We start from the raw sequence: 26075 nt of genomic DNA, 5'->3' as shown, positions 1-26075 counted from the left end.
TACAGAGGGGTGATCAATGACAGGGGGGTGATCAGGGAGTCTATATGGAGTGATCACCCCCTGTAAGGCTCCATTCAGACGTCCGTATGTGTTTTGCAGATCCGTGGATCCACAAAACACATACAGACATCTGAATGGAGCCTTACAGGGGGGTGATCAATGGCAGGGGGGTGATCAGGGAGTCTATATGGGGTGATCAGGGGTTAATAAGGGGTTAATAAGTGACAGGGGGAGGTAGTGTAGTGTAGTGGTGTTTGGTGCTACTTTACAGAGCTGCCTGTGTCCTCTGGTGGTCGATCCAAGCAAAAGGGACCACCAGAGGACCAGGTAGCAGGTATATTAGACGCTGTTATCAAAACAGCGTCTAATATACCTTTTGGGGGTTAAAAAAAATTGCATCTACAGCCTGCCAGGCTGTAGATCCACTCGTTTACCTGCCGATGCTGTGAACGGGCGTGCCTGTGTGCGCGCGTTGACAGGAAATCTCGCGTCTCGCGAGATGACGCGCCGGCGGGTCCAGGAGGAATAACAGGGCTGCCGCCAGGACGCAATCCTGCGTGCGGCGGTCCTGTAGTGGTTAAAAAGTTTGATCGTGGCAGAATTCCTCTAACCCTTTCAGGAGACAGCCTATTTTATTTTATTTTTTGTTTTTCTTCCCTGCCTTATAAGAGCCATCATTTTTTTTGTTATCATAGTTAAATAAACTTATTAGGGTTTTTATTTTTATTTTTTACTGGACAAGTTGTGTTGGCATTGTTTAATTTACCATAGCTTGTATTGGGGAACGAGAAACCGGGGTAAAACTAAAAAATAAATTGCAAATCTGCCAAGATTCTTTGGGTTTCGATTTTGCAGCCATTTATTGTGCGCTATTAGTGACACCTCAACCGTATACTGTGGGTCAATATGATTATGGAGATACTAACTTTATAAAAAATAATAATAATCTTTGCATTACCATATTTTGACCCTCATAACTTTTTAATTTTTACATCTACAGAGCTGTGTGGCCTTTTTTTTTTGGGTTGAGCTATAGTTTTTATTGGTACATTGGGGTACATATGACTTTTTAATTTGTTTTTAGTCATTTTTTTGGGGGGGTGACGTGACAAACTGCTATTCAGCCATTTTGTTCCATTACAGCATTCACTGCGCTGGAAAATATTTTAGATATTTTAATAGTTTGGACATTTTTGGATGCAGCATGACTGGGATTGGTGTTATCTCAGTCCCGATCATTGCAATCCAATGCCAACTGTATTGCACAGCCAGCACTTGCCAAGTGGGTTTGGCACGTAATGCCACTCAATACACTTACACTGCTCCAACGACGTACAGTTACATCTTTTTTATTCTGGAGGAGATAAACCTCTGTTAGAGGAGTCTGGCAGCTTTTCTCCGCTCTCTCTATTCAGGGCACATGCATGTCTGGCAAAGCTGAGCGAGCAGGTATATGGAGGTTTCAGATGTTTTTTTATAATGTATATGGCCAGCCTTAAGCTTCTGTTTACAGCTCCTCAGCACCTATGGAAGCTAGGGTTAATCAATGTGTAAAGACCTGTACACAGAATTAAAATCAGATTACAGGTTCACTTTAAATGAACACATTTCTGCGGGACAAGGCTTTCACTAAGATTTATTTATGCTTGTAATGTTGAACCTGTCTACGTTCATATTAGTTTTGTCACTAGTGTCAACCTTGTGCTGCAGGATTGTATTTAGTTAGCAAATTGTTATGTGCATAGAAAGAAAAAATATAGGGGATTCAGCCCGCACAACCCTATGCAGGTGCAGATTGCTATGGCGAAATACAGATACAAACGCAAAAACACAAATACAATCGCACACTGCAACCAGCACTCTGCCCTGCCTCTATGCTGGATGTTGAATAAGGCATTGGTGTACATTTTGGCCAAAGCGTAATAAGCCACTCACCACGTCAAGGTCGCCTTCATGAGTGGTATGTGCATAGAAAGAGCTGGCCTATAACCACCTAGTACAGGCATCCTCAAACTGCGGCCCTCCAGCTGTTGCAAAACTACAACTCCCAGCATGCCCGAACAGCCTACAGGTGTCAGCCTACAGCAGGGCATTGTGAGAGTTGTAGTTTTACAACAGCTGGAGGGCCGCAGTTTGAGGATACCTGACCTAGTACATACAGCATCCATAAATGAAACAATAAACTTATGGCTATATCCATTGCTAAAGAGCTTACTTGGAACTTATTATTGACAGTGGAAAACGCGAATGTGAGCAAAGCCTCGCCTTTTATAATTTTTCTATGGCTATGCATGGGATTTGAAGTTCTGTATCACAACATTCTGACCTCTGTAAAGATAGATTAAAACATTATTCAGGGCATCATATTGGTCCTTAAAATGTCATGCTACACACCTTCTGCTGAGATTTGGTACAAGCCATTTGAAAACTGACAAACTGCTCCTTTCTCAACATGTGTTTTAGAATATGCTGAGCTCCTGTCAGAAATGTGTCATGTGGCAAATCTCTGCATTGGGGGAGGTACACTGCAAGATCACATTTTGGATTTACACTTTTTTTTTCTGATGAAGCAATTGAAGAATGAAGCTATTCTTTTCTTTATATCTTGGAGCAGACAAAGTAAAATATTGAGGGCTGAAATCAGTTTTTCATATTTTCTATATATTTTCCATTTGATATGGCATATAGTCCTCTTTATTTGATCATGAATATTGGTGTATTAAAATCTAAAATGTGTATATTATGTAAATACAGTAATATATAGAAATTGGATGGTGATGGTCATGTCCCAGTCCTTTCTTCCAGCATTAATCAGCCCTGCACTCTTTACTGGAGTTACAGTATCTCTATTTCTGCTTTACACTTATTCATAAGTGTAAAAGTTAGCAGACTGTGGAGGTGGTATGGGCTGCATTGGAAGCGGTCTTGCTACAATGAATGTGTCAATTTTGGTCATTTTAGTTTAATGGATTGGAATGTTGCTGTTACTGTGGGATAGATTTCCCTTTATGGCAATAAACCTGAACTTTTCTCAGACCGTTGCCTTTGTATGAGTTGTTCTTCACTGCATGAGTGGCTGTGGCAGCTCTTTTTTTTGTGTCTTGTCTTTTTTCACCTCTGTAACTCACCAGCTATTTTAATAAATAGGATATTTCACAATTTAGGCCACCATGTTTCAAATATTTTTTTCATAAATTCAGTTCTGTAACACAATGTGTAGCTTTATGGATTTTGTCAAGTGGTCATGAATGCATTTTAGCAATGACTGTAAAGTATTAATGTGTTTGCTAACTTTACCCACACTCTGCTTCAGGTCCCTAGAACCGATATTGATTTACCATGGTAAAGCCATGGTGAATATCAATCATTTAAATAATTATTATAAATTAGGTTCAAGCTTTCCAAGGTATCATTGGTTGGAAAATCCTTTTTGGATGTCATCTGGATCATCGAGACACCTCTTGACTGGAAAATGCTGGCATAGCTTGGTACAGTCCCATTGTGTCTTCTCTTTAAGTTTTGGTTCACTCATCACTGTTAACCTTGTATGTATGTCTTGTGAGGGAAGAGTGTACTTTCCATTTTGTCTATTCTTTAGTTTTTTTCAGCATCACTGCTTTGCTTTACATGCATGCCATTTTACATCTTCCCTAACACACTTTCCCTTCCATTAGTTTGCTTCATGTGCACTTTGTGCTGCTGTAAGAAAACGTCTTTGTCCTTGAGTCTCACTCCAAATATACCTGCTAGGCTGTAAGCCCTAACAGCATCAAAGCTTAAAGTAAAATCCATTAAACTAAAGGTAAAGTATATCTATATTTTTTTTATCTTGAAGAAGACCTGTTTTAACTCTTTAAGTACCAAGAAGAGAAACACAATGGTAGCTAATACATTTACCGTAATTAACCAATAGCTAATCAGCCAGAAAACCAAATTATATTCTTCACATGAAATGTACAAGTCATCTGGTACTTCAAGGGTTAAATGCCCAGGAAAGCTGTTTCTTTGAGTATGGACATCAGCCAGATTGCTGAAAAGCAGAAGAGGTGAGTAAAAAGTGAAGCTCCAGAAATGTTCACAGACTGACCCTTTTGAAAGGTCAGGTTTTTTTTTTTCCAAGTTCTTCTGTGTCTTGAACTGGAATTATAAACACAGGTTTGCATCCTTTTCAAAGTTTCAAACACAAAGTGAGCCGTGGGTATGGCCGTAAACAGAATGGCACCTGTTGAGTTAAGCAGAGTTGAAGAATTGTGACATTATGTTGATGTAAGCAGCTCACCATAAGGAATTATGAGGTCAGAAAACTTCCAGTGGATTGGTTTTATAGTTACTATAGGAAGGAATTTTCATGCCATTAGTAATTATCCATATTTAAATGGTTTAATCATTCAAAAAAATCACAATTTAATAACAAGTGTGACGTCTGCAAGAAAATAATTTAAAGTTAAAGAGATAATGTACAAATTATCACAGATTTTATGATGTAAACACAAACCACAGAAGTTCTGTCTGATCTCGTTTTCCTATCAAACATTGTCAGAAAGTCTTATGTAAAATTTCTTGATGTAAAGGTAGGTGATTAAATGGCACCTAAACAAAATTCTAGTGTTATTTATTCATTTTATGTGGTCTTTCATTTCTATTTTTATTTGTTTTATCATTTCTATTTTAATCTGCTAATGTTGTGACTGATCCATTGGTTTTACCCCATTAAATACAGCATTCATTCACACATAGTGTACATTAGGTAAACGTTTAGTGGAAGGCTATTGCATTTACCTCTTATTTATCAAACTGGTGTAAAGTAGAACTGGCTAAGTTGCCCATAGCAACCAATCAGAGTCCACCTTTCATTTTCCAAAGGAGCTGTAAAAAATTGAAATGAGGAATCTGATTGGTTGATATGGGCAACTAAACCAGGTCTACTTTACACCTGACCCCTTAGTCTCTAAGCTGGTTGTTGATCAGTTTAGACCTCTTACAACACACAGCCAAAGCCTATAGAAATTGAGTAAAAATAAAATAAAAAATGATGTAATGACAAATATGATAATCCATTAGTCAGCAAGTATCTAATAGAGTCTAAGGGTGGCTGCACACAGTACAGATACTGTGTGCCGAAAATCTATAAGAAATTTGCACTTAAACTGCACACAAAAACGCACATAAATCTGCTCTAATTTATGCATATTCTGCATTTTTTTGTTTATGATTTTCATGCATTTTTTCTGTTTATGTAAACAGTGGTGAAAATCACTCTACAGAAGGTGCACAACAGGTCAATTTCCGCACCTAAGAAAAAAAGCTAAGTGAACATGAAATTTGTCAATATTCATTCACTTTGCTGTGGTACTGTATTACACTGTGGTTTATCCGCACAAAATCCATGCAGAAAAACGTGCGGAATCCGCATCATGTGCAGCCACCTTAAATTTGAACTAGAAACTCCCTTTATATAGTCAATCCATTGAAGAAATGTAAAACTACTTTAACACACAGACTCCAAAGAAACACCACTTCTGCAAAGGTTTTGTACAAGATGTGTTAAAGTCTTTTTGTACAGATGAAAACGGCAGTTCCGCCGATTTATATTTAAATTACATTGTTTGAGCCAAACTAAATTAAAGGGATCAGAAATTCTTTATAATTTGCCCATATGTTCCATTCTGACCTTTTTAGTTAAACATTTGTGTTTTTGTTGTTTTTGCTTTTATTTTTTGAGTTGTTTTCCTTTTTTTTTCTGTTCCATTTTTTTTATCTTTCCCATCTTTTGTTTCTCTGCTTGCCCTATCCCTCCTGCCCTTAACTGTCCTCTCATAGAACCGTCTGCCCCCCCTCAAGATGTAAAGTGTGTCAGCTCAAAGTCTACCACAATACTGGTAAGTTGGCAGCCACCCCCTGCAGAGAGTCACAATGGCATTCTTGCTGGATACAGCGTCCGTTATGGTGCTTTGGACTTCGAGGACCCAGTACCTAAAGAAGTGAAGGACATTCCACCTCAAACAACTCAGATTCTTTTAGAAGCTCTAGAAAAGTGGACTGAGTATCGTATCACCGTTGTGGCACATACTGCTGTGGGACCTGGCCCTGAAAGCTCGCCCATTGTTGTACGCACTGATGAAGATGGTAATTTTATGCTCTTATTATTATTACTCTTTGCATTTTATGTTATTTAGTGATTAACTTGTAATAAAATGTCATCATTTGCTTTTGTCTCACAATCCTATTAAACAGCACCTGTTAGCAGGATGCTCCTGTTCAGTATACTGGCTGGAAGGGTTGACCCTGCTGATTAAAATGATACCTGTCTTGTGGAAATTAGTTGTGATGTTTCCAAGAAAAAAGACTGTTATTCTTTACGCAAATGAGGGCTTCAGTGCACTGGGGCGCATGGCCAACAGTGGAAAGATGAGGTGCACCTTGGGGCTAAAGCCCGTGTCTTGGTGCACTAAAGCCCTCATTAGCTTACAGAATAAAAGTATTTTTTCTTGGGAACATCAAAACCAACTTTCATAAGACAGGGCAGGGTTTAAATGAGCAGGGAAATGATCATCCCTATCAAGCATTGTGCCTCATTAACTAGGGTCGATCCTGCTAAAAGGTGCTCATGAAATATTTGGAATATTTAATATAGCGAAAAAAAGACTTTGTTTTCTTCCTCAGTGCCTAGTGCTCCACCAAGAAAAGTTGAGGTGGAGGTACTCAACTCGACTGCCATTAAAGTGTTTTGGCGTTCTCCTGTTCAAAATCGCCAACACGGACAAATTCGAGGCTACCAAATACACTATGTTAAAATGGAAAATGGAGAGGCAAAATGGCTTCCCCACATAAGAGATGTTATGCTGGCTGATGCTCAGGTGAGAAACTTGAAAGAAAAAAAACATATCTGTTAACTATTTGTTGTTTTAACATGCCATATTTTTCCACGAACCTTGTGAAAACTGTATTATCGTTAAAGGTCTTGTCCAGGACTGGAAAAGATGTCTCCCTAAAACAACACCACACCTGTCCATAGGTTCTATAGTATAACAGCTCAGCCCCATTTAGGGTGCATTCACATCACCGTGAATGCACCCTAAAAAAAAAAGGTAAAAAAACGGATCCTGTTGCATCAGCTATGCATAGGATTGCATAGGATCCGTTTTCTTACTTACAGGATCCTGTAAAAAAACAGATCCTGTTGCATCAGTTGTCATCCGTCTTTTTTATATGTACTGTACTCTAAAAATACAAATCGCAGACGGAAATAGCTCAAACGGATAAATACTGATGCAACGGGATCTGTTTTTTTTACAGGTTCCTATTTTTTTTCTCTCTTCTTCTGACGGATCAGAAGAATGGAAAGCTAAACGGTGATGTAAATGCACCCTAACTTCAATGGAACTCATCTGCAGTACCAGTCACAACCCATGGACAGTTGTGGGGCTTCTTTTGGTTTAAAGCAGCCATGTTTTTCTAGTTCTGGACAACCCCTTTAATATATATTCACTAGCTCATGCTTATCAGTGACTCTTTCTGTATTCATGTAATTGAATTCTATCTTGATGACTGTAAGTGCTCTTCCATAGAGTTAGTTGTGAAGTAAGATATTTTGTCAGTGTTTACTGCATATTCTCTAGGTGTTGGATTGTCACTTGTAACCTATTATGTACAGTACCATAGTTGATAATATAGCAATACTGCTCATATTACCTAGTCAATTGTTAAATGGGTTATATTATTATGGTTTTACAGAAAAAGAAAACCTACCGGTAATCTTTGTATAATGAAAATATTTTTTTTCTGTTTTTCAATCCCTCACCATTCTGAAAATCAAATTGCTGTCAATAAACGGGAACATCCTTAGGCTGTGTTCATATCTGTGTCATGGTTTCTGTTAATAACAGAAGCTTTGGCACTATATCTGATCCATTAAACAGTGTCTGCCAAGGGTATCCTAAGGACCCCTATTAACTTAAAATGAGGCTGACTTCCATCATTTTGACATAGTAATAGCTTTGCATGCATTTCATTTCTTGCCATCAAATCTGACAGAAATGTTGACAGGTCAGTGCCAATAAACACATATATGAACAGAGCCTTAACTGGGTTTTCTGGGGTTCTGATATTGATAACCATCAGCACCCCCACCACTAAGCTCTTACCTACAGCCTCCAGCGCCAAAATAAGCACTTTGAATGGAGCCAGGAGCATGACTCTACTTAAGATGTAGTGGCCATAGTTGCTGAGCTCAACTTCCATTCAAGTGATTTCTATGCATCTCATAGAAAAAACTGTTGTCCTTAATCATGGCATGTTGCAAAACTGTACACTTCTTGCGTGAAAACACTCACCCAGCCTCCTGTGCTGCAGATGAACATCAGTAGTACCTGTCCTTGTGACTCCTTTAGCACCAATACAATGAGAAAAAACATGGCATAGTCAATGCTTTGAATAACTAATAATACACATGTCCATGTGATACCTGTCCAGGTATTATACTTTTCAAAAGTAAGAGACATTGGAAATAAATTAATGCTTTTTCTGTACCTTTCCAGTTAAAATGTTTATTAATTGTAGCTCCATCCATGTAATATGATGTGAACAGTATAATGTGAAATTCATTGCAGCCCTTTCAAACACCTGACCGACAGGGGAGTCTGATATTGAAACCCCTTTAAGCAAGAAGTGCACAGTATCCTTACATGCCATATTTTAAGATAGTAGGTTTCTGTCCAAAACATGTAGGTGTTAATTAGTCTGTACCATTTGCACCCAAGATGTTTTTAAAATGACCAAATAAAAGTATGGATTTTAACTAGAAAGTGTTGGAACATTTTTCTTGTGATGAGAAGTGTAAAAACTTGACTGTGCCTACACTTAAAATGTATTCTAGTTTTAATAATTACATTATTTTCTTTTAGGGAATAGAATGTTGAACAATTTTCTAATATACATTTATTTCAAATTATGTTCATGTGCCCTGGCTTTCAGTTAATTGCCCCGGTATCCACCAGAATAGTAGTGTACTCAGGAGCAAAATATGTATAGTATATACACTACTACTACCTGTACCTGTAGCAGCATCTCATCATGTCTATCAGTATCAGGGTAAAAGCAAATCTGTGTGTGTTTGTTTTTCTTTCAAACTAGACTTTACTAACAACATAACAACATCACCTAGAGACAGGCAGCCATGTAATTGCATACAGTGATGTATTGTAGTTTCTGTAATAACCACAGTCCTATTTAGTTATCACATAGATGTGTCCTGTGTGTTAGCCCAGTACATGTACGTCATGTAACACAGTTTTTTATCGAATGTCAAGGATTATATGATGTGAACAATGTCACATGACTGTTGGCATGTTTTAGGCAACAGATGCATTACACAAGACTGATACATGGGCTAGACCATGCTACTGCATTTTAGGGTAAATTGCCTGATATAAGAAATGTAGGGGAGATTTATAAAACTGGTGTAAAGTAGATCTGGCTTAGTTTCCCATATCAACCAATCAGATTCCACCTTTTATTTTCCAAAGGAGCTGTTAAAGGTAGAATCTGATTGGTTGCAATGGGCAACTAAGCTAGTTATACTTTACAACAGTTTGATAAATCTCCCCCTGTATGTATGCAGAATTTTAAATATATGTATATTAGAAAATTGTATGAGTTCCTATTATATTACAGATTTAAAAAATAGAAACCAGAATACCCATTTAAAGGAAGTCTATCACCGGTTTTATACTGTCCTATACTACCGAGGCCTAGTGCATGCTGATGAGTCATTTTATTTGATGAGCCCATTGCTGCTGAGTTACAGGTTTTTCCAACCAAAATCACCAGTTGGGAAGCGGGGAGAGCCGGGAAGCTCATGAATATCATCACTCGTTGGCATGTGCTGGAGCTGTTCAGTACAGGACTTTAGCAAAACAGCTGGGTATGTTAAAGAAGGTAACCCAGCATTTTTCTAAGGGGGCCTGTCACTACTTTATGTCCCTATAGTGGCCCCTTAGAATGTGTGCCAGTACAAAAAAATACCTCTTTATAATGTGTGCCAGTACAAAAATGCTCCCTTACAATAAAAAAAAAAAATATATGAAAATGTATTCAGCAATCCTTTGTGTATCAAGTAATAGTGCAGTAATGATCCCATTTTGGTTGTATTTACTGATGTGAGTACTATACCAGTCTGTCCACAAGACGCATAGTTAAGACTTGATGCATCTTAACCGCTTCCTGCCTAGCGCCGTAATAGTACGGCGCAGCGGGATGTGACTTGTCGCCCAGCACAGTACTATTACGGCAGGCTGATCAGCGGAGGGGTCCGTCAGTCACTGATAGCCGGACCCCTGCTGTGTGTGCCGGCATCAATATAAACACAGATGCCGGCTTATTAACACTTGAAGTGCCGCGGTCAGCGCTGACCGCGGCACGTGCGATGTGTGGAGAGGGAGAGAGCTTCCATCAGGTCCCCGCCCTGCTGTGACGGGGACCCGATGGCAGGGAAGGCAGCCCGATGCCTTAATTGGCTGCCTTCCATGACAGCCTGTGAGATCCAGCCCCCTGGATCTCAAAGGCAAGCTGGCTGCAGTGTATTACAATCTGTAATACACTTACAGTCAATGCATCACAATACAGAAGTATTGTGATGCATTATAAAGGGGATCAGACCCTCAAAAGTTGAATTCCCAGAGTGGGACAAAAAAAAAAGCGAAAAACAAAGTTAGAAAAAGTTTCAAGTAAAAAAAAAAAAGCGTCCTGTCTGTATCAACTGGCTCTATAAAATCACATGACCTAACCCCTCAGGTAAACACTGTAAAAAAAAAAACTGTTAAAAATAAACATTTTTGGGTCACCTTACATCACTAAAAGTGCAACACCGTGCGATCAAAAAGGAATATGCCCCCCAAAATATTACCAATATAACCGTCACCTCATCCTGCTCAAAAAATAAATAAAAAATATGGCTCCTAGACTATGGAGACACTAAAACATGTTTTTTTTGTTTAAAAAATGCTTTTATTGTGTTAAATGTAAAAAATAAAAAAGTAGACATATTAGGTATTGCCGCGTCTGTAACGACCTGCTCTATAAAAATACCGGATGAACTAACCCCTCAGATGAAGACCGTTAAAAATATTAAATAAAAACAATTTTTGGTCACCTTACATCACAAAAAGTGTAATAGCAAGGGATCAAAAAGTCATGACCCCAAAATAGTGCCAAACCATCATCTCATCCCGCAAAAATTATACCCTACCTAAAACAATTGTCCCCAAAAATAAAAAAGCTATGGCTATGTGTAAAACTTAAATTTAAAAAGTTGACATATTAGGTATTGCCACATCCGTAGCGTCCTGCTCTATAAAAATATCATATAACCTTACCCCTCAGGTGAACACAGTAAAAAATAAAAAATAAATAAAAATGTTGGCAAAAAGCAATTTTTTTTTGAAAAACAACCTTATATAACAAAAAGTGTAATCGTAAGTGATCAAAAAGTCATATGCACCCCAAAATCATTGAGACCCTACCTAAGACAATTGCCAAAAAAATAAAAAAAAATATGGCTCTCAGAATATGGAGACACTAAAACATGATTTTTTTCTGTTTCGAAAATGCTGTTATTGTGTAAAACTTAAATAAATTAAAAAAAGTATACATATTAGGTATTGCCGCATCCTTAAGAACTTGCTGTATAAAAATATCAAATGACCTAACCCCTCAGTTAAAATAAAAAAAAGTGTGTCAAAAAAGCCATTTTTTGTCACCTTACTTCACAAAAAGTGTAATGCCAAGCGATCAAAAAGTCATATGCACCCTAAAATAGTACCAATCAAACCGTCATCTCATACTGAAAAAATAAGCCCCTACATGAAACAATTGCCCAAAATGTAAAAAAAAAAAATATGGCTTACAGAATATAGACACTAAAAAAATCATTATTATATAGTCATATTTGTCATTTTCGCATCCGTAAAAACCTGCTCTATAAAAATATGATCTACACATGATCTAACCTGTCAGATGAACACCGTAAATAACAAAAAATAAAAACGGTGCCAAAACAGCAATTTTTTGTTACCTTGCCTCACAGAAAGTGTAATATAGAGCAACCCAAAATTCTATGTACTCTAAAATAGTACCAACAAAACTAACACCTTATCCCGTAGTTTCCAAAATGGGGTCATTTTTTGGGAGTTTCTACTCTAGGGGTGCATCAGGGGGTCTTCAAATGTGACATGGCAGCTTAAAATTATCCCAGTGAAATCTGCCTTCCAAAAACCATACGGCGTTCCTTTCCTTCTGCGCCTTGCCGTGTTCCCGTACAGCAGTTACGACCACATATGGGGTGTTTCTGTAAAATACAGAATCAGGGCAATAAATCTTGAGTTTTGTTTGGCTGTTAACCCTTGCTTTGTTAGCGTAAAAAAATGGATTAAGGGTACTTTCACACTAGCGTTATTCTTTTCTGCCATTGAGTTCCATCCTAGGGTTGATCCTAGGGTTCCATCCTAAGCTGAGTTTTTTCTCTAATGCATTCTGAAAGGAGATCAGTCTGTTCAGGATGCATCAGGATGTCTTCAGTTCAGTCTTTTTGCCTTTTCAGGACGGAGATAATACCTCAGCATGCAGAGGTTTTATCTCCTTTCAAAATTCCGGAACAGTTGCCTGCATTTTTTTCAATTGACATGCATTAATGCCGGAACCGGCCCCGAGTGTTGCAGCAAAACGGATCCAGCATTTCGGTCTGCGCATGCTCAGACAGCAAAAATTTTTAATAATTTGTAATCCGGAGAGACGGATCTGGCATTTCAATGCATTTGTCATACGGATCAGGATTTGCATACGTTTTGACGGATCCGGCAGGCATTTCCGGCGACAGAACTGCCTGCCGGAGTCCTCTGCCGCAAGTGTGAAAGTACCCTTAAATGGAAAATGTGCCAAAAAAGTAAAATTCTGAAATTTCATCTCCATTTTCCATTAATTCTTGTGGAACATCTAAAGGGTTAACAAAGTTTGTCAAATCAGTTTTGAATGCCTTGAGGAGTGTAGTTTCTAAAATGGGGTAATTTTGTGTGGTTCACTTCATGCGTTGCACCCGCGCGGAAAACTCACTCGTGTGAAAGGGGCCCAAGCCTTCTAACGTCCCCAAAAAATAAAATGGCATTCACAAAATGATACAAACATGAAGTAGACATATGGGGAATGTAAAGTAATAACTTATAAAAGTAGAGAAATAGAAATTTGAAAATTTGCTAATTTTTCTAAATTTTGGGTCTCAGAATGGCCTGGATAATTAAAAATCATTTTAAAGTTATTACCACATAAATTGACACATGTCGGATTTGCAAAAAATGGCCTGGGCAGCAAGGTGAAAACTGGCCCGTGGTAGAAAGGGTTAAACGCTGGCTTGTCTAATTACATACTTCAAAGAAGATGTTTGGAACCAGCTGAGACAACAATTGAACAGATGAACACATAGATTACTTTGCCACCAAAGGATGTTTCCATGTTTGGCCTCTCTTATCCTCAATGCTTTCAGTGTGGTGAGTTTAGGCTTATTGCACACTAACCTGTACACTCCGTGGCCTTATTATGGATCGCATTTGGGGATCCGCAATACACTGACACTGTTCAGTGTGCATTCCGCATCACGGATGCAGACCTATTCACTTCAAAGGGTCCGCAAATCCGGAGATGCGGAATGGAACCCTACGGAAGCAGTAAGGAGTCCTTCCGTGGGGTTTGTCCCGTACTTCCGTTGCGCAGGAAGATAGAATATGTCCTATCTTTTTGCGGAACGGCTGGATCGCGGACCTATTAAAGTGAATGGGTCCGCGATCCGCTGCGGCTGCCCCACGGTGGGTGTTCGTGCATTGCGGCCCGCAGCACGGCCACGACACACACACACGTTCATGTGCAAGACGCCTTACCATTACCAATCTGGGCAGCAATAAGGAATTTGTTCCACATTACCTGAGACTCAGCTTTTATGGTACTTATAACCTATAAATGATGACTAATAACCCATACTCAATAATGCAGATCAAATATAAAATATGTAAAATATGTTATATTTGACCTATACATCATTATTGAGTATGGGTTATTAGTTGTCCTTTATAGGTCACCAGTGTAATTTCGACTAGACCCTCTTTACTTTTGTTGTGATGGTTAAAGGGGTTCTGCACTTTTATTTAACTGATGAGCTATCCTCTGGATAGATCATCAGCTTCTGATCGGCGGGGGTCCGACACCCGGGACCCCCGCCGTTCAGCTGTTTGAGAAGGCAGCGGCGCTCCAGCTGCGCCGCTGCCTTCTCACTATTTACCGCCGGGCTGCCCGCCCACTGGCGTCACGACTTGTATCAACTAGAGTGGGCGCGGCCAAGCTCTATTCACTTGAATGGAGCTTAGCCGCGCCCACTCTAGTTGATACAAGTCGTGACGTCAGTGGGCGGGCGGCCCGGCAGTAAACAGTGAGAAGGCCGCGGCGCTGCTGGAGCGCCGCTGCCTTCTCAAACAGCTGATCGGCGGGGGTCCCGGGTGTCGGACCCCCACCGATCAGAAGCTGATGATCTATCCAGAGGATAGCTCATCAGTTAAATAAAAGTGCAGAACCCCTTTAAGGTACTTATTGGTTGATTATTTGTGATACTTACAGACAGATCTTGGTATTGTACAGACCACATACCCAATGCAGCTTGTACACTGCTAGGCTAGTATGGGGAAATGGTAAAGAAAATAAATGAAATTCTAATACTGAACACTGTCCAAGTCCTTCACCTGGACCTGCAGAACGCTGTAGAGACAATGACTAATGTACCGTAATATGGTGAAAATATAAAATAGTTACCGGTCTGAATTGATGCCCATATGACAGATAAGACTACTTTCACATCTGCATTTTCAACTCCAGTTTGAGATCTGGCAGGGGATGTCAAAACCGGAATTAAACGGTTCCAATTTGTCCTCATTCATTGTCAATTGGGACAAAACTCATCAGGATGCATAAGTATGCATCAGTTTCATTTTGTTGCCGGACACAAAACTGCTCTCTCCGGCTTGCAAAACTGAACAAATTGGATCCTGCATGAAAATCAGTGTAAGGGCTCATGCACATGACTGTGTGCGCCCTGTGGCTATATTGCAGCCTGCATACAGCGGGTTCGCAAAACACAGGCACCGGCAGTGTGCATTCCGTATCACGGACCCAATCACGGAGATGTGGCACGGATCGGAATCCCACGGAAGCACTACTGAGTGCTTCTGTGGCATTTCTGGCTGTGCCGCCGCATCGCAAAAAAGTAGCACATGCACTACTTTTTTGCGGTGCAGACCGTCGGATGCAGATCGCAGACCCCATTCAAGTGAATAAGTCTTCGATCCGCATACAGCTTCCCCACGGTCTGTGCCCTTGCATTGCGAACCGCAATTTGCGTCCGCAGCACGGTCACTGGGCCCTTATGTTTGTGGGCATGAGCCCTTAATCAGTGGTGCACAAAAAACTGATCCAGCGCCCGGTCAGTTTTGATTTAATACAACCGGTTCCAGTCGAAAAACAGATGCATCTGGATGTATTAAATGGCACAGATCCGTTTAATTCCAGTTTTGAGGTACTCTGCTGGATCTCTAAACCAGAACTAACAACACAGATGTGAAAGTAACCTAAGAGATGCAAATGGGAATTAGAAGTTCACTACCCCTTAATACCAGTGCTCTTGTCTGTCACTCTTATAATCAGTTGGTTCATCACTGGTGTCTCACTGCTGTTGTTTTTTTCGCACCTCTCACGCTCAAGCACTTGCAATTCATATCACTCTTTCTTCCTCTGTTTGCTTTTCAATGATCAGTGGGAGAAGGACGATACAGCTGAATATGTAAGTATTGGCTTATGATGTTCAACAGCACAGTTCATGTAATGTTGGTGCATGCTTGCGAATATAAAGTGTACCTCCATCATTGCACACATTCCTGCACATTACCACTGACAGTCTAATAGTTAACATACCTGGCCCAGATTTACTAATGTGTCTACACAAAAAAAATCTGTCTAAAAACTAGGGCAAATTGGAACTATACATTTATTCTCCAACATACTCAACAAGGAGGCAGGGCTTAGCGTAAATGGATAGCTCATTGATGGGAAGGGGTGGGGCCTAAGACACGCCATTTTGCGCCAAAATTGCTCCGTAATTGTACTATAGAAATCTGTCGCAAAGTAAGCAAACCAGTAATTGGTACAGAGTCAGAGTGTCTATCCCATCACCAGATTTATCATCCAGCCTGAGCCTCCATGATAAATCTGGTGCACGTCTAGACAGTTTGTCTAAGCTTCCGTGATCTACAGGATTAGTAAATCTGGGCCTATGTTTCTTATTTTGGATTGGATTTGTCATTCAAATTCCCGTGTTATTACTAATTTGATATCTTCAGCAACTGCCATATTTGCCTTCATTGTATATTTTGGCTCCTACAGGCAGAGTTTTCTTGATTTTTATAATACAACACAGGGCACGTGTAGCTTGTAGTTCTGACCCTACTGGCAAAATTGCAAAGCAAGAATACACAAGAAAATAAGGTTATGTTCCTTTAATTTGATGAAACGTTAAACAAACTGCGTCACCAGTTACAACTTTAGAGAAAAATTTATGAAAAGGAGGGCAGATAAGCAGGCCTGTTTTACTTGCCTTACAGAGCAACAAATGAATTTAAAGCGAATGTTGCACTGGAAAATGACATTCTTGAAAACCCAAGTTTTTATGTTGAAGGAGTATTCCCATCTCAGACAACGGGGGCATATCGCTAGGATTTGCTCCCATTATCTGATAGGTGCGGGTCCCACAGGTGGGACTCACACCTATCTCGTAAACTGAGCCAGCAAAGTGATGGAGGGCGCGCCCGGCCACCCTCTATCCATTTTCATAGGGGCACCGAAAAAACTGCTATTTCTGTTGGCCCCATAGAAATTAATGGGAGCGCACCGCTCTTGCGCGGCCACCACTTCCATTCATTTCAGTTTACGAGATAGGTGTGGGACACACACACCTATCAGACAATGGTAGCATATCCTAGCGATATGCTTCCATTGTCTGAGAGGGGACTACCCCTTTAAACATGTTTTTTTAATAATTTTTGGTGATTTTGGTAAAATTTTCAATGTCACTGTTGTGGGGATTTTCCATGGTAGGCAGCTTAGTGGATGCAATATAGAGGCAATCACAAAGTCTTTAACTTAAACAGTTCAGTGTTTATTCACACAGAAGGCACAACAAAATAACAGTTTGCAGTGTTGGTGTATGTTCACACCATGGACAGTCCACAGAACACAAATGTTCACCTTGTTAGCGGTTTTTCATCAGCCATCCACTGCAGGCTTTAGGGGGCCTGTTTTCCAGCAATGCGGATCTCAACCCTTTAGCACGGCACACCTCATCCAGATACTGAAAGCATAGTCTCCAGAGCTTCACTTTGAAATGGAGGATAATCCACACCCAGCTGAGACTGCTGGCTGGGTTTTTATATCCCAAAACAAAACCCGGCCTGGAATGTGGGGATAAGCCACCCACCCTGCACTTTGGCTGCTCCCAGTAAGACCCGGCCCGGATCGGCTCTACAGCCATACTAAATAAATAGTGTCAGTCAGCACTAACTGCCGTTGACACTTAAAATTACCGGTTCTTATCTCACCGAGGCCAGGAATCTCGGTGACACATACCTTCCGTCAATGACGGACCCTTGCGCCTTCCTACACTGTCTAGATTTTTATTTTATTTTTATCCTAAAATCATGCAGTTCTGACACTGGCCAGTAGGAGAAGCCACATTTGCCATGGACAAGACTTAAAAAATATGAACTTATTGACTACTATGGGAGAGTTTTCTAGTCGTACTCTGTGACCTGTGCAAGAGGGAGTAGATAAGCTTAGAATTTACCTGTGTTATCTATAAATATTTGTAATCCCACCTACAATGATGATAATAAGATTACTACTGAAATGTTATCTATACAAAATCAGAAGCATTGGCTTGTTTTAGACCTAGTGGTCAGTGCAAAAAATGCATGATTCTAAGATTATATATTTTTGTGACATGGAGAGTAAAAAAAAGAAAAACTCAAATATGTTTAACATAAAAATTTGATATAAACAATAAGTTGTTTTCTTAAGACACAAAGGAAGAGGTACACATACACTTAGGCCAAATTTACAACGTGACAAAATCCACAGTTAACAGATGCAGATTTTGGTGAGTATTTGTTGTGGAAACGCAGGCGATAGCTGTCTGAAAATCCACATAATCTTTACTGCCGTGTGCATGTACCCGAAGAGTACTTAACCTGTGGATTAAATCAACCTTGGAAATCATTGTCAAATATATAGTATATCTGCCCTTTTCTTTATCTCTGTGTATTTATAATCTAGGACAAGGCTGATGCCTTGTCTTTTATCTTTCCAAGTACCATGCTTCAATGATACATGAAGGTGGGTGGGCCAATTGGACTGTAGATATAGTTGAAGCTTCTCTATATGCCTATTTCCATTCATTTCTCTTTACTCTTTAGTCCAACACAATAACTTCTGTTTCTTCTACCTTCATGTTATCATCAGGGTCCCACAAGATCCAGTGTAGCAGTTAAAATACTCTTCAAAGATGTGAAAATATAAACTGGTACTGCTCTTATCTTTTGGTCTGTGAAATATTGACAGCTATAAGGCAGTTATACTCCATTTTTATATCTTTGTTTTTCATGGGAGAGCAGGATAAAGGAGGTATTTTAGGAAATCACAAATATATGGGGCATATGAATGTTGGATCTGGTACTTGTCGCAGTCAAAGCAGTTTATGCACCCAGAATCATAAGTATGGTCCTTCTGAAATATACGTTTATCTGCATCTTTCCCTTGTTGCTCATCATCTACACAGAACTTCTAATATACGCAGCGCCACACAGCACAAGATGTAGGCACTCCTTGCCTAAATGTATATTTAAAGCACCGCTACTTTCTAAGATGCTCCTGATGAAACAAATCATGTGGAAAGGCGTTGAGTGCATATAAAGGAGTAGTGAGCTCATAACAGAGCAGCAGCTGGTGGCAATATGTCTGCCAGCAGTGTCGAACTGGGGTGCCTAGAGCCCACCAGTAAAATAAATTTGGGGGTCCCACTATAAAACTTTATGTATCATCTGCCTGCCCTCACTACCCTGTTTTTTATATGAACATAAGTAATGTACTGTAAAGCATCTTTACCAGCCTATCTATATGTCAGTCTACTTTGCCATGTGCTACTTGTGGGCGACTTGGAGCCCACCCTGCTCAGGGGCTCAGGGGATTCACCTGTTCCCCTGCCAGATAGGGGGAATTCCCAAGTCCACATGTTTCCTTGCGGTTTTGTCTAGTCTCCTGGAGAGAAGCTAAATACAATGAGCACTAGGACTCCCTGATAGAGGCACTATACCTACATCCTCCATCTGACGGGGCAATTTTGTTAGATTTTTCTCATGATAGCTTGTTAGCTTGTTCCAGTTCTAATGTGCATTTCTGGGACAAACCTATCAGTATACTGGGTGCTGTCTCTTTCTCAAATGCACCTGGTCTGTAGGGACCTATGAATGAACAACTATTTGGGTACTCCCAGCAGTATACAATTTCATGAGATTTTTGTGCTCTTAAGAATAATTACCAATAAAACATATTTATTTTTCCTTTTTAGCGTCTCTACAGACAGTGAACACTATTATTATCTTGGAGACATACAATCTACATTATTCTTTTAAAATATAAAGAAAATCACAACAAACTGCAAGTGTAAGCGGAGGCCTATTCACACCAATTTTTTTGTGTGTGTTGTACATAGTACATGTAAATACATGTACATTCATACTCCTTCCTAGCCAAATTGCCTTGCGCCTAAGAACAAAACTGAACAACAAAAGTAGTATTCAGTGTTTAATAGGTTGATTGTTATGTAAATATAGGAACAATCTCCCATGCATGTACTAGAGTTAATAGTTCCACATTTCTGATGTAAACTTAGGCCTCTTTCACACGGACGTCACGTTTTGGCTCAGGATGCATCCCGGGTGCATTGCGGCAAACCCGCGCGAGTAGGTACGCAATTTCAGTCAGTTTTGACTGCGATTGCGTTCCGTTGTTCAGTTTTTATCGTGCGGGTGCAATGGGTTTTGCACGCGCGTGATAAAAAACTAAATGTGGTACCCAGACCCGAAATTCTAAACTGAAGTTTAGGTTTGGGTTCAAGGTTGTGTAGATGTAATTATTTTCCCTTATAACATGGTTATAAGGGAAAATGGCATTCTTAATACAAACTGCTTAGTAAAATAGGGCTGGAGGGGTTAAAAAAAATAATAAAATAATTTTACTCCCCTAATCCACTTGTTTGCGCAGCCCGGCTTCTCTTCTGTCTTTTTCTTTGCTGATCTGTGAGGAAAAGGACCTGATGTGATGTCACTGCGCTCATCATATGGTCCATCACATGGTCCATCACATGATCCATCACCATGGTGGTAGATCATGTGATGAGCGCAGTGACGTCACCACAGGTCCTTTTCCTAAAAGAAGAAGAAAGAAGAGAAGTGGATGAGGTGAATAAAATTATTTTTTATTTATTTTTTTAACCCCTCCACCCCTACTTTACTAAGCATTCTGTATTAAGAATGCTATTATTCTCCCTTTATAACCATATTATAAGGGAAAATAATAATGATCGGTCCCCATCCCGATCGTCTCCTAGCAACCGTGCGTGAAAATCGCACCGCATCCGCACTTTCTTGCGGCTGCTTGCGATTTTAACGTAGCCCCATTCACTTATATGGGGCTTGCGTTGCGTGAAAAACGCACAAAGTAGAGCATGCTGTGATTTTCATGCAACGCACAAGTGATGCGTTAAAATCACCGCTCATGTGCACAGCCCCATAGCAATTAATGGGTCCGGATTCAGTTCGGGTGCAATGCGTTCACCTCAGGCATTGCACCTGCGCGGAAATCTCGCCCGTGTGAAAGAGGCCTTAATTATTGAAGCCTGAGAGATATGCTTGGTGGTCATTTACAAGCATCCGCATTTACACTTCTCTATATTATGCATGTCTGAACAGTAGGCCTCTTGCACAAGACTGTTCTAAAGCAAAAAAAGATCAACCAGAATGAGATTTCAATTATGATTGTTTTTATAATTTGAGAGTATTGACCCTTTCTCTAGCTGCCTGTAACAGGATGAGCAGACCTCTTTATCTCTTTGTTCAGTTCATTCAGATTTGTTACTGCATGTACTTGCATGCCTCATTATGTTTGACAAAATGTGAACAGCTGTGCCTTTGGATATTGATTGGACCATTAGGCTGGATTTTAACGAGGCATCTATGATGCAACTGTCGCATACCCGACCACACATAATGGCCAGTGGCTGCTCACATTTGAAGGTAATACCTCCGTTAACATAAAAATTTGTGCAGCTATTGGAGGCTGCTGGTGTTTTTGGTTTCAGTAGTGTTTCCATTCCGCTTCTGTTCCGTTTTGGCGTTTGGTTTTTGCGGATCACAAACGGTAGCACGATATACAGTAATTACATAGAAAAATTGGTCTGGGCATAACATTTTAAATAAATGGTTCCGCAAAAACAGAACGGATACGGAAGACATACAGATGCATTCCATATCTGTTCTTTTTTTTTTTTTTACAGCCCCATTGACTTGAATGGAGCCACGGAACGTGATTTTCAGGCAATAATAAGACATGTTCTATCTTTGAACGGAAATACGGAAACCGATTGCATACGGAGTACATTCAGGTTTTTTTTTGCGGATCCATTGAAATGAATGGTTCCGTATAAAGACCGTATACGGAATGCAAAAAACGGAACGGAAACGGGGAAAAAAATGTTCATGTACAAGAGGCCTAATTCCCATAGAAGTAAAAGAAGGATTCTGTGAGTTGTATTTTCAGAACACCTGGAGTGCTGGAGTTGCTGATCTAAGTTCTGGAAAGCCCTATAAATCACTGGACTATAACAATTGGATCTCCATCAATCTGCCAACCTGTAATACACCAATCTGAGGTGGCATGCCCTGACGTCTAATGTTTTTCTAAAAAAAAAAAGCACTTTGAGGACACTGATGGCCCTAATAAAGATCCTCACTCTGTGCTTAAAGGGACACTGACAGGCCCAATAACCATAATTAGCTGTACATATGCATGTACAGGTCTTCTAATGTGCATTAAAAACATATAAGTATCCCCCCTGTCCACATTATGAATACAGTTAACTCACGTTTTATAACCTGAACTAATCGCTGTTCTTTCTGCCAAGGGGCGGGGTTTCAGCTTCTCTTGCGCCCAGCCAGCATCAGCCCAACCGCCGTTTTTGAAGCGCCGCCCAGCTCATCAATATTCACTTAGCTGGGCGTCTTCTGCAGTCCCCGACCTTCCGAGATCTGGCGCATGCCCAATAGAAAGCTATGGGTGCCGGGCGCATGTGCAGAAGCTGAAAGCGAGTCCGTTGCCCATAGCTTTCTATTGGGCATGCGCCAGATCTCGGAAGGTCGGGGACTGCAGAAGTCGCCCAACTAAGTGAATATTGATGAGCTGGGCGGCGCTTCAAAAACGGCAGTTGGGCTGATGCTGGCTGGGCGCAAGAGAAGCTGAAACCCCGCCCCTTGGGCAGAAAGAACGGCGATTAGTTCAGGTTATAAAACGTGAGTTAACTGTATTCATAATGTGGACAGGGGGGATACTTATATGTTTTTAATGCACATTAGAAGACCTGTACATGCATATGTACAGCTAATTATGGTTATTGGGCCTGTCAGTGTCCCTTTAAGCACAGTGCCTGTCCTTGGATGACAATACCATTGCGACATCCTTCAGACTGACTTCCATAGCTCAGCTTGTTCCCAGTTTTGCATTTAAATTAGTGACCAATCCATAACATCTAGGTGGCTCCTTTTTTGCAAGTCAGCGCGCGAAACGGCCGTTGCTGCTGATATGTGTGAGGTTTGCGTGTTCCAACCCTGAGCATTGTTATGCAAGAATAAAGGACTGCTTTTAGCAACACTACAGTTGTGAGTGCCGCCCCATTTCTTCTTTTTATTATTAGCCATTTTTTGTTACCTAACCTCACAAAAAAGTGTAATATAGAGCAACCAAAAATCATACTCTAGGGGTGGATCGGGGGTCTTCAAATGTGACATGACAAATAAAAATTATCCGAATGAAATCTTCCCTCCAAAAACCACATGGCGCTCCTTTCCTTCTGCACCCTGCTGTGTGCCTGTAGAGAAGTTTAAGATCACAAATGGGGTGGTTCTGTAAACTACTGAATCAGGTTAAAAAATATTGAGTTTTGTTTGGCTGTTAACCCTTGCTTTGTTAGCGGGAAAAATGGATTAAAATGGAAAATCTGCCAAAAAAGTAAATTTTCTGAAATGTAATCTCCATTTTCCTTTAATTCTTATGGAACACCTAAAGGGTTAACAAAGTTTGTAAAATCAGTTTTGAATACCTTGAGGGGTGTAGTTTCTAAAATGGGGCCATTTATGGGTGGCTTCTATTTTGTAAACCCCACAAAGTGACTTCAGACCTGAACTGGTCCTTTAAAAAGTGGGTTTTGGAAATTTTCTTAAAAAGTTTAAGATTTGCTTCTAAACTTCTAAGCCCTCTAACGTCTGAAAAAAGAAAATATAATTTACAAAATGATTCAAACATGAAGTAGACATATGGGAATGTAAAGTATTAGCTATTTTACGTGGTATCAACATCTTTTTTTAAAGCAGAGAAATTTAAATTTTGACAATAGCGGATTTTTCAATATTTGGTAGTTATATAAATTTGGTAGTTTTTTATTAAAAAAATGACATCTTTTGACTCAAATTACCATTGTCATGAAGTACAATTTGTGACGAGAAAACAATCTCGGAATGGCCTGGATAAGTAAAAGCTTTTTAAAGTTATCACCACACAAAGTGACCTGGTCCTTAATGTGAAAAATGGCAGGGTCCTGAAGGAGTTAAAGCTTTATTTATTTTTGAATAACCTCTGCCTCTTTTCTCCAATCCTCTGTTTGTGTGTATTGTTATATATTTTTGGTGGGTGATGACTGAGACTGTAGGTGGTACTAGTCTCCCCCCCTCCCCCCATCTGTTGTGAGCCCTAATATGTAGAATAATTTATGGACATGTTGGTAAGGCTGATTAGTCAGCCTGCATTTGTGGGAAGGGCGGAGGCTCTTCTTATACGAGCCACAGCCTCACTCACAGGGGCGTGTTCTCAGGTGCCCCACCCTCCCTCCCTTATCTTCTCATTTCCACAGGGTATGCCCACTTATAGGCCTACCCACGATCATGGCTTAGGGCACACAACAAGCCATTTAGTCAAGTCAGCTAAGACACGCCTAGCTGGGTTAGGTTGTTCCTGTGGTTTCTCTCCCTAGGGTTCTTCGGATATCTCTTGGCCGTATCCATGACCACGAATAAAAATATATGTGAATTCAGAAAACCATATTAGCTATAAATAAGAACTAGGTTTGTTGTTGGTGGGTAATAAGGGTTGGGCTAGAGTGTAGCTTACATCTGAAAATATTACTATATGTGCTACGCCCTGCACAGTAGCAGCGATGGTTGTAGCTATCCCTTATTGTGGGTCCAAAAAGGTAGTTGGTTGGCCCCATCAGTTATAAGATATCAATCATACCATATTTACAGTTGCACAGTGCTAGTATATTGATGACCTAACCTCAGAAGAGCTTATCAATATCTGATCAGTGGGGTCAGACCAATCAGCTGTGTGAAGAGACCATGGAGCTTGTGTGAGTGCTGCATTGACCTACACACCATTTAGCTTGTATCGGCGGTGCAGTGTAAGGGTCCATTCACACGTCCGTTTTTTCTTTCCAGATCTGTTCCGTTTTTTCAGGAACAGATCAGGACCAGATCTGGACCCATTCATTTTCAATGGGTCCTGGAAAAAATCGGACAGCACAATGTGTGCTGTCCGTTTCCGTTGTTCCGTTCCGCATGTCCGTTTAAATATAAAACATGTCCTATTCTTGTCCTGAAAAATCGGATCCTGGTACAATACAAAGTCAATGGATCCGCAAAAAACGGATGACATTCGGATGTCATTCCGTATGTCATCCGTTTTTTGCGGATTCCGTTCCTGGAAACACATAACAAATTTTTTTTTTTTTTTATTTTTTTTTCAAAGAAATCCAAACAACTTTATTTGATTATTGAAATGTATACATGTTTCTGTTTTTTGCGGATCCGCAAAAAACGGATGACATACGGAAACATTTTCAGGAACAACGGATCCGCAAAAAACGGACCGTTTTTCAGGATGAAAAAAAACAGGACGTGTGAATGGACCCTAACTATATCTACTTGCCCTGTTTCACTTTAATAGTATGAGCAGTTGTAATTACACTGCACTGCCGTTACAAGTTGAATAGCATGCAATTAAGCAGTGAAGAGGATGTAGCATTTGCACAAGTGCCGTGGCCTCTTCAAACAGCTGATCTGTGGGAATGCCGGGGTCGGCCTATTCTGAGGGTAGGTCATCAATATACTAGCACAGTACAAGCCCTTTTAATGTAAATATGGTATGGTTGATACAGATACAGACGTGGACAAAATTGTTGGTACCCTTTGGTCAATGAAAGAAAAAGTCACAATGGTCACAGAAATAACTTTAATCTGACAAAAGTAATAATAAATTAAAATTCTATAAATGTTAACCAATGAAAGTCAGACATTGTTTTTCAACCATGCTTCAACAGAATTATGTAAAAAAATAAACTCATGAAACAGGCATGGACAAAAATGATGGTACCCCTAACTTAATATTTTGTTGCGCAACCTTTTGAGGCAATCACTGCAATCAAACGCTTCCTGTAACTGTCAATGAGACATCTGCACCTCTCAGCAGGTATTTTGGCCCACTCCTCATGAGCAAACTGCTCCAGTTGTGTCCGGTTTGAAGGGTGCCTTTTCCAGACTGCATGTTTCAGCTCCTTCCAAAGATGCTCAATAGGATTGAGGTCAGGGCTCATAGAAGGCCACTTTAGAATAGTCCAA

At 40.1% G+C, this 26075-nt stretch overlaps 1 protein-coding gene across 18 annotated transcripts in view; it reads left to right on the top strand.

Annotated features, from left to right (window-relative positions):
- PTPRS (protein tyrosine phosphatase receptor type S) overlaps window positions 1-26075 on the top strand; it is a 580801-nt gene that overhangs the window by 264986 nt on the left and 289740 nt on the right. For 10 of the 18 annotated variants that reach the window (XM_044268369.1, XM_044268294.1, XM_044268394.1 and 7 more), the window contains 3 exons: window positions 5821-6126; window positions 6664-6857; window positions 15842-15868. The exons of 5 other annotated variants lie outside the window; for them this stretch is intronic. In XM_044268369.1, the coding sequence (XP_044124304.1) occupies window positions 5821-6126; window positions 6664-6857; window positions 15842-15868 (527 nt within the window). The remainder of the gene's footprint in view (window positions 1-5820; window positions 6127-6663; window positions 6858-15841; window positions 15869-26075) is intronic. 3 more of the 18 variants (XM_044268378.1, XM_044268317.1, XM_044268302.1) reach the window with 1 other exon arrangement.

Source organism: Bufo gargarizans, chromosome 1 (genome assembly GCF_014858855.1).
Source record: "Bufo gargarizans isolate SCDJY-AF-19 chromosome 1, ASM1485885v1, whole genome shotgun sequence".
NCBI lineage: Eukaryota > Metazoa > Chordata > Amphibia > Anura > Bufonidae > Bufo > Bufo gargarizans.
Note: the sequence above shows the minus strand (reverse complement) of the source record. Positions and strands in the feature narration are given on the sequence as shown.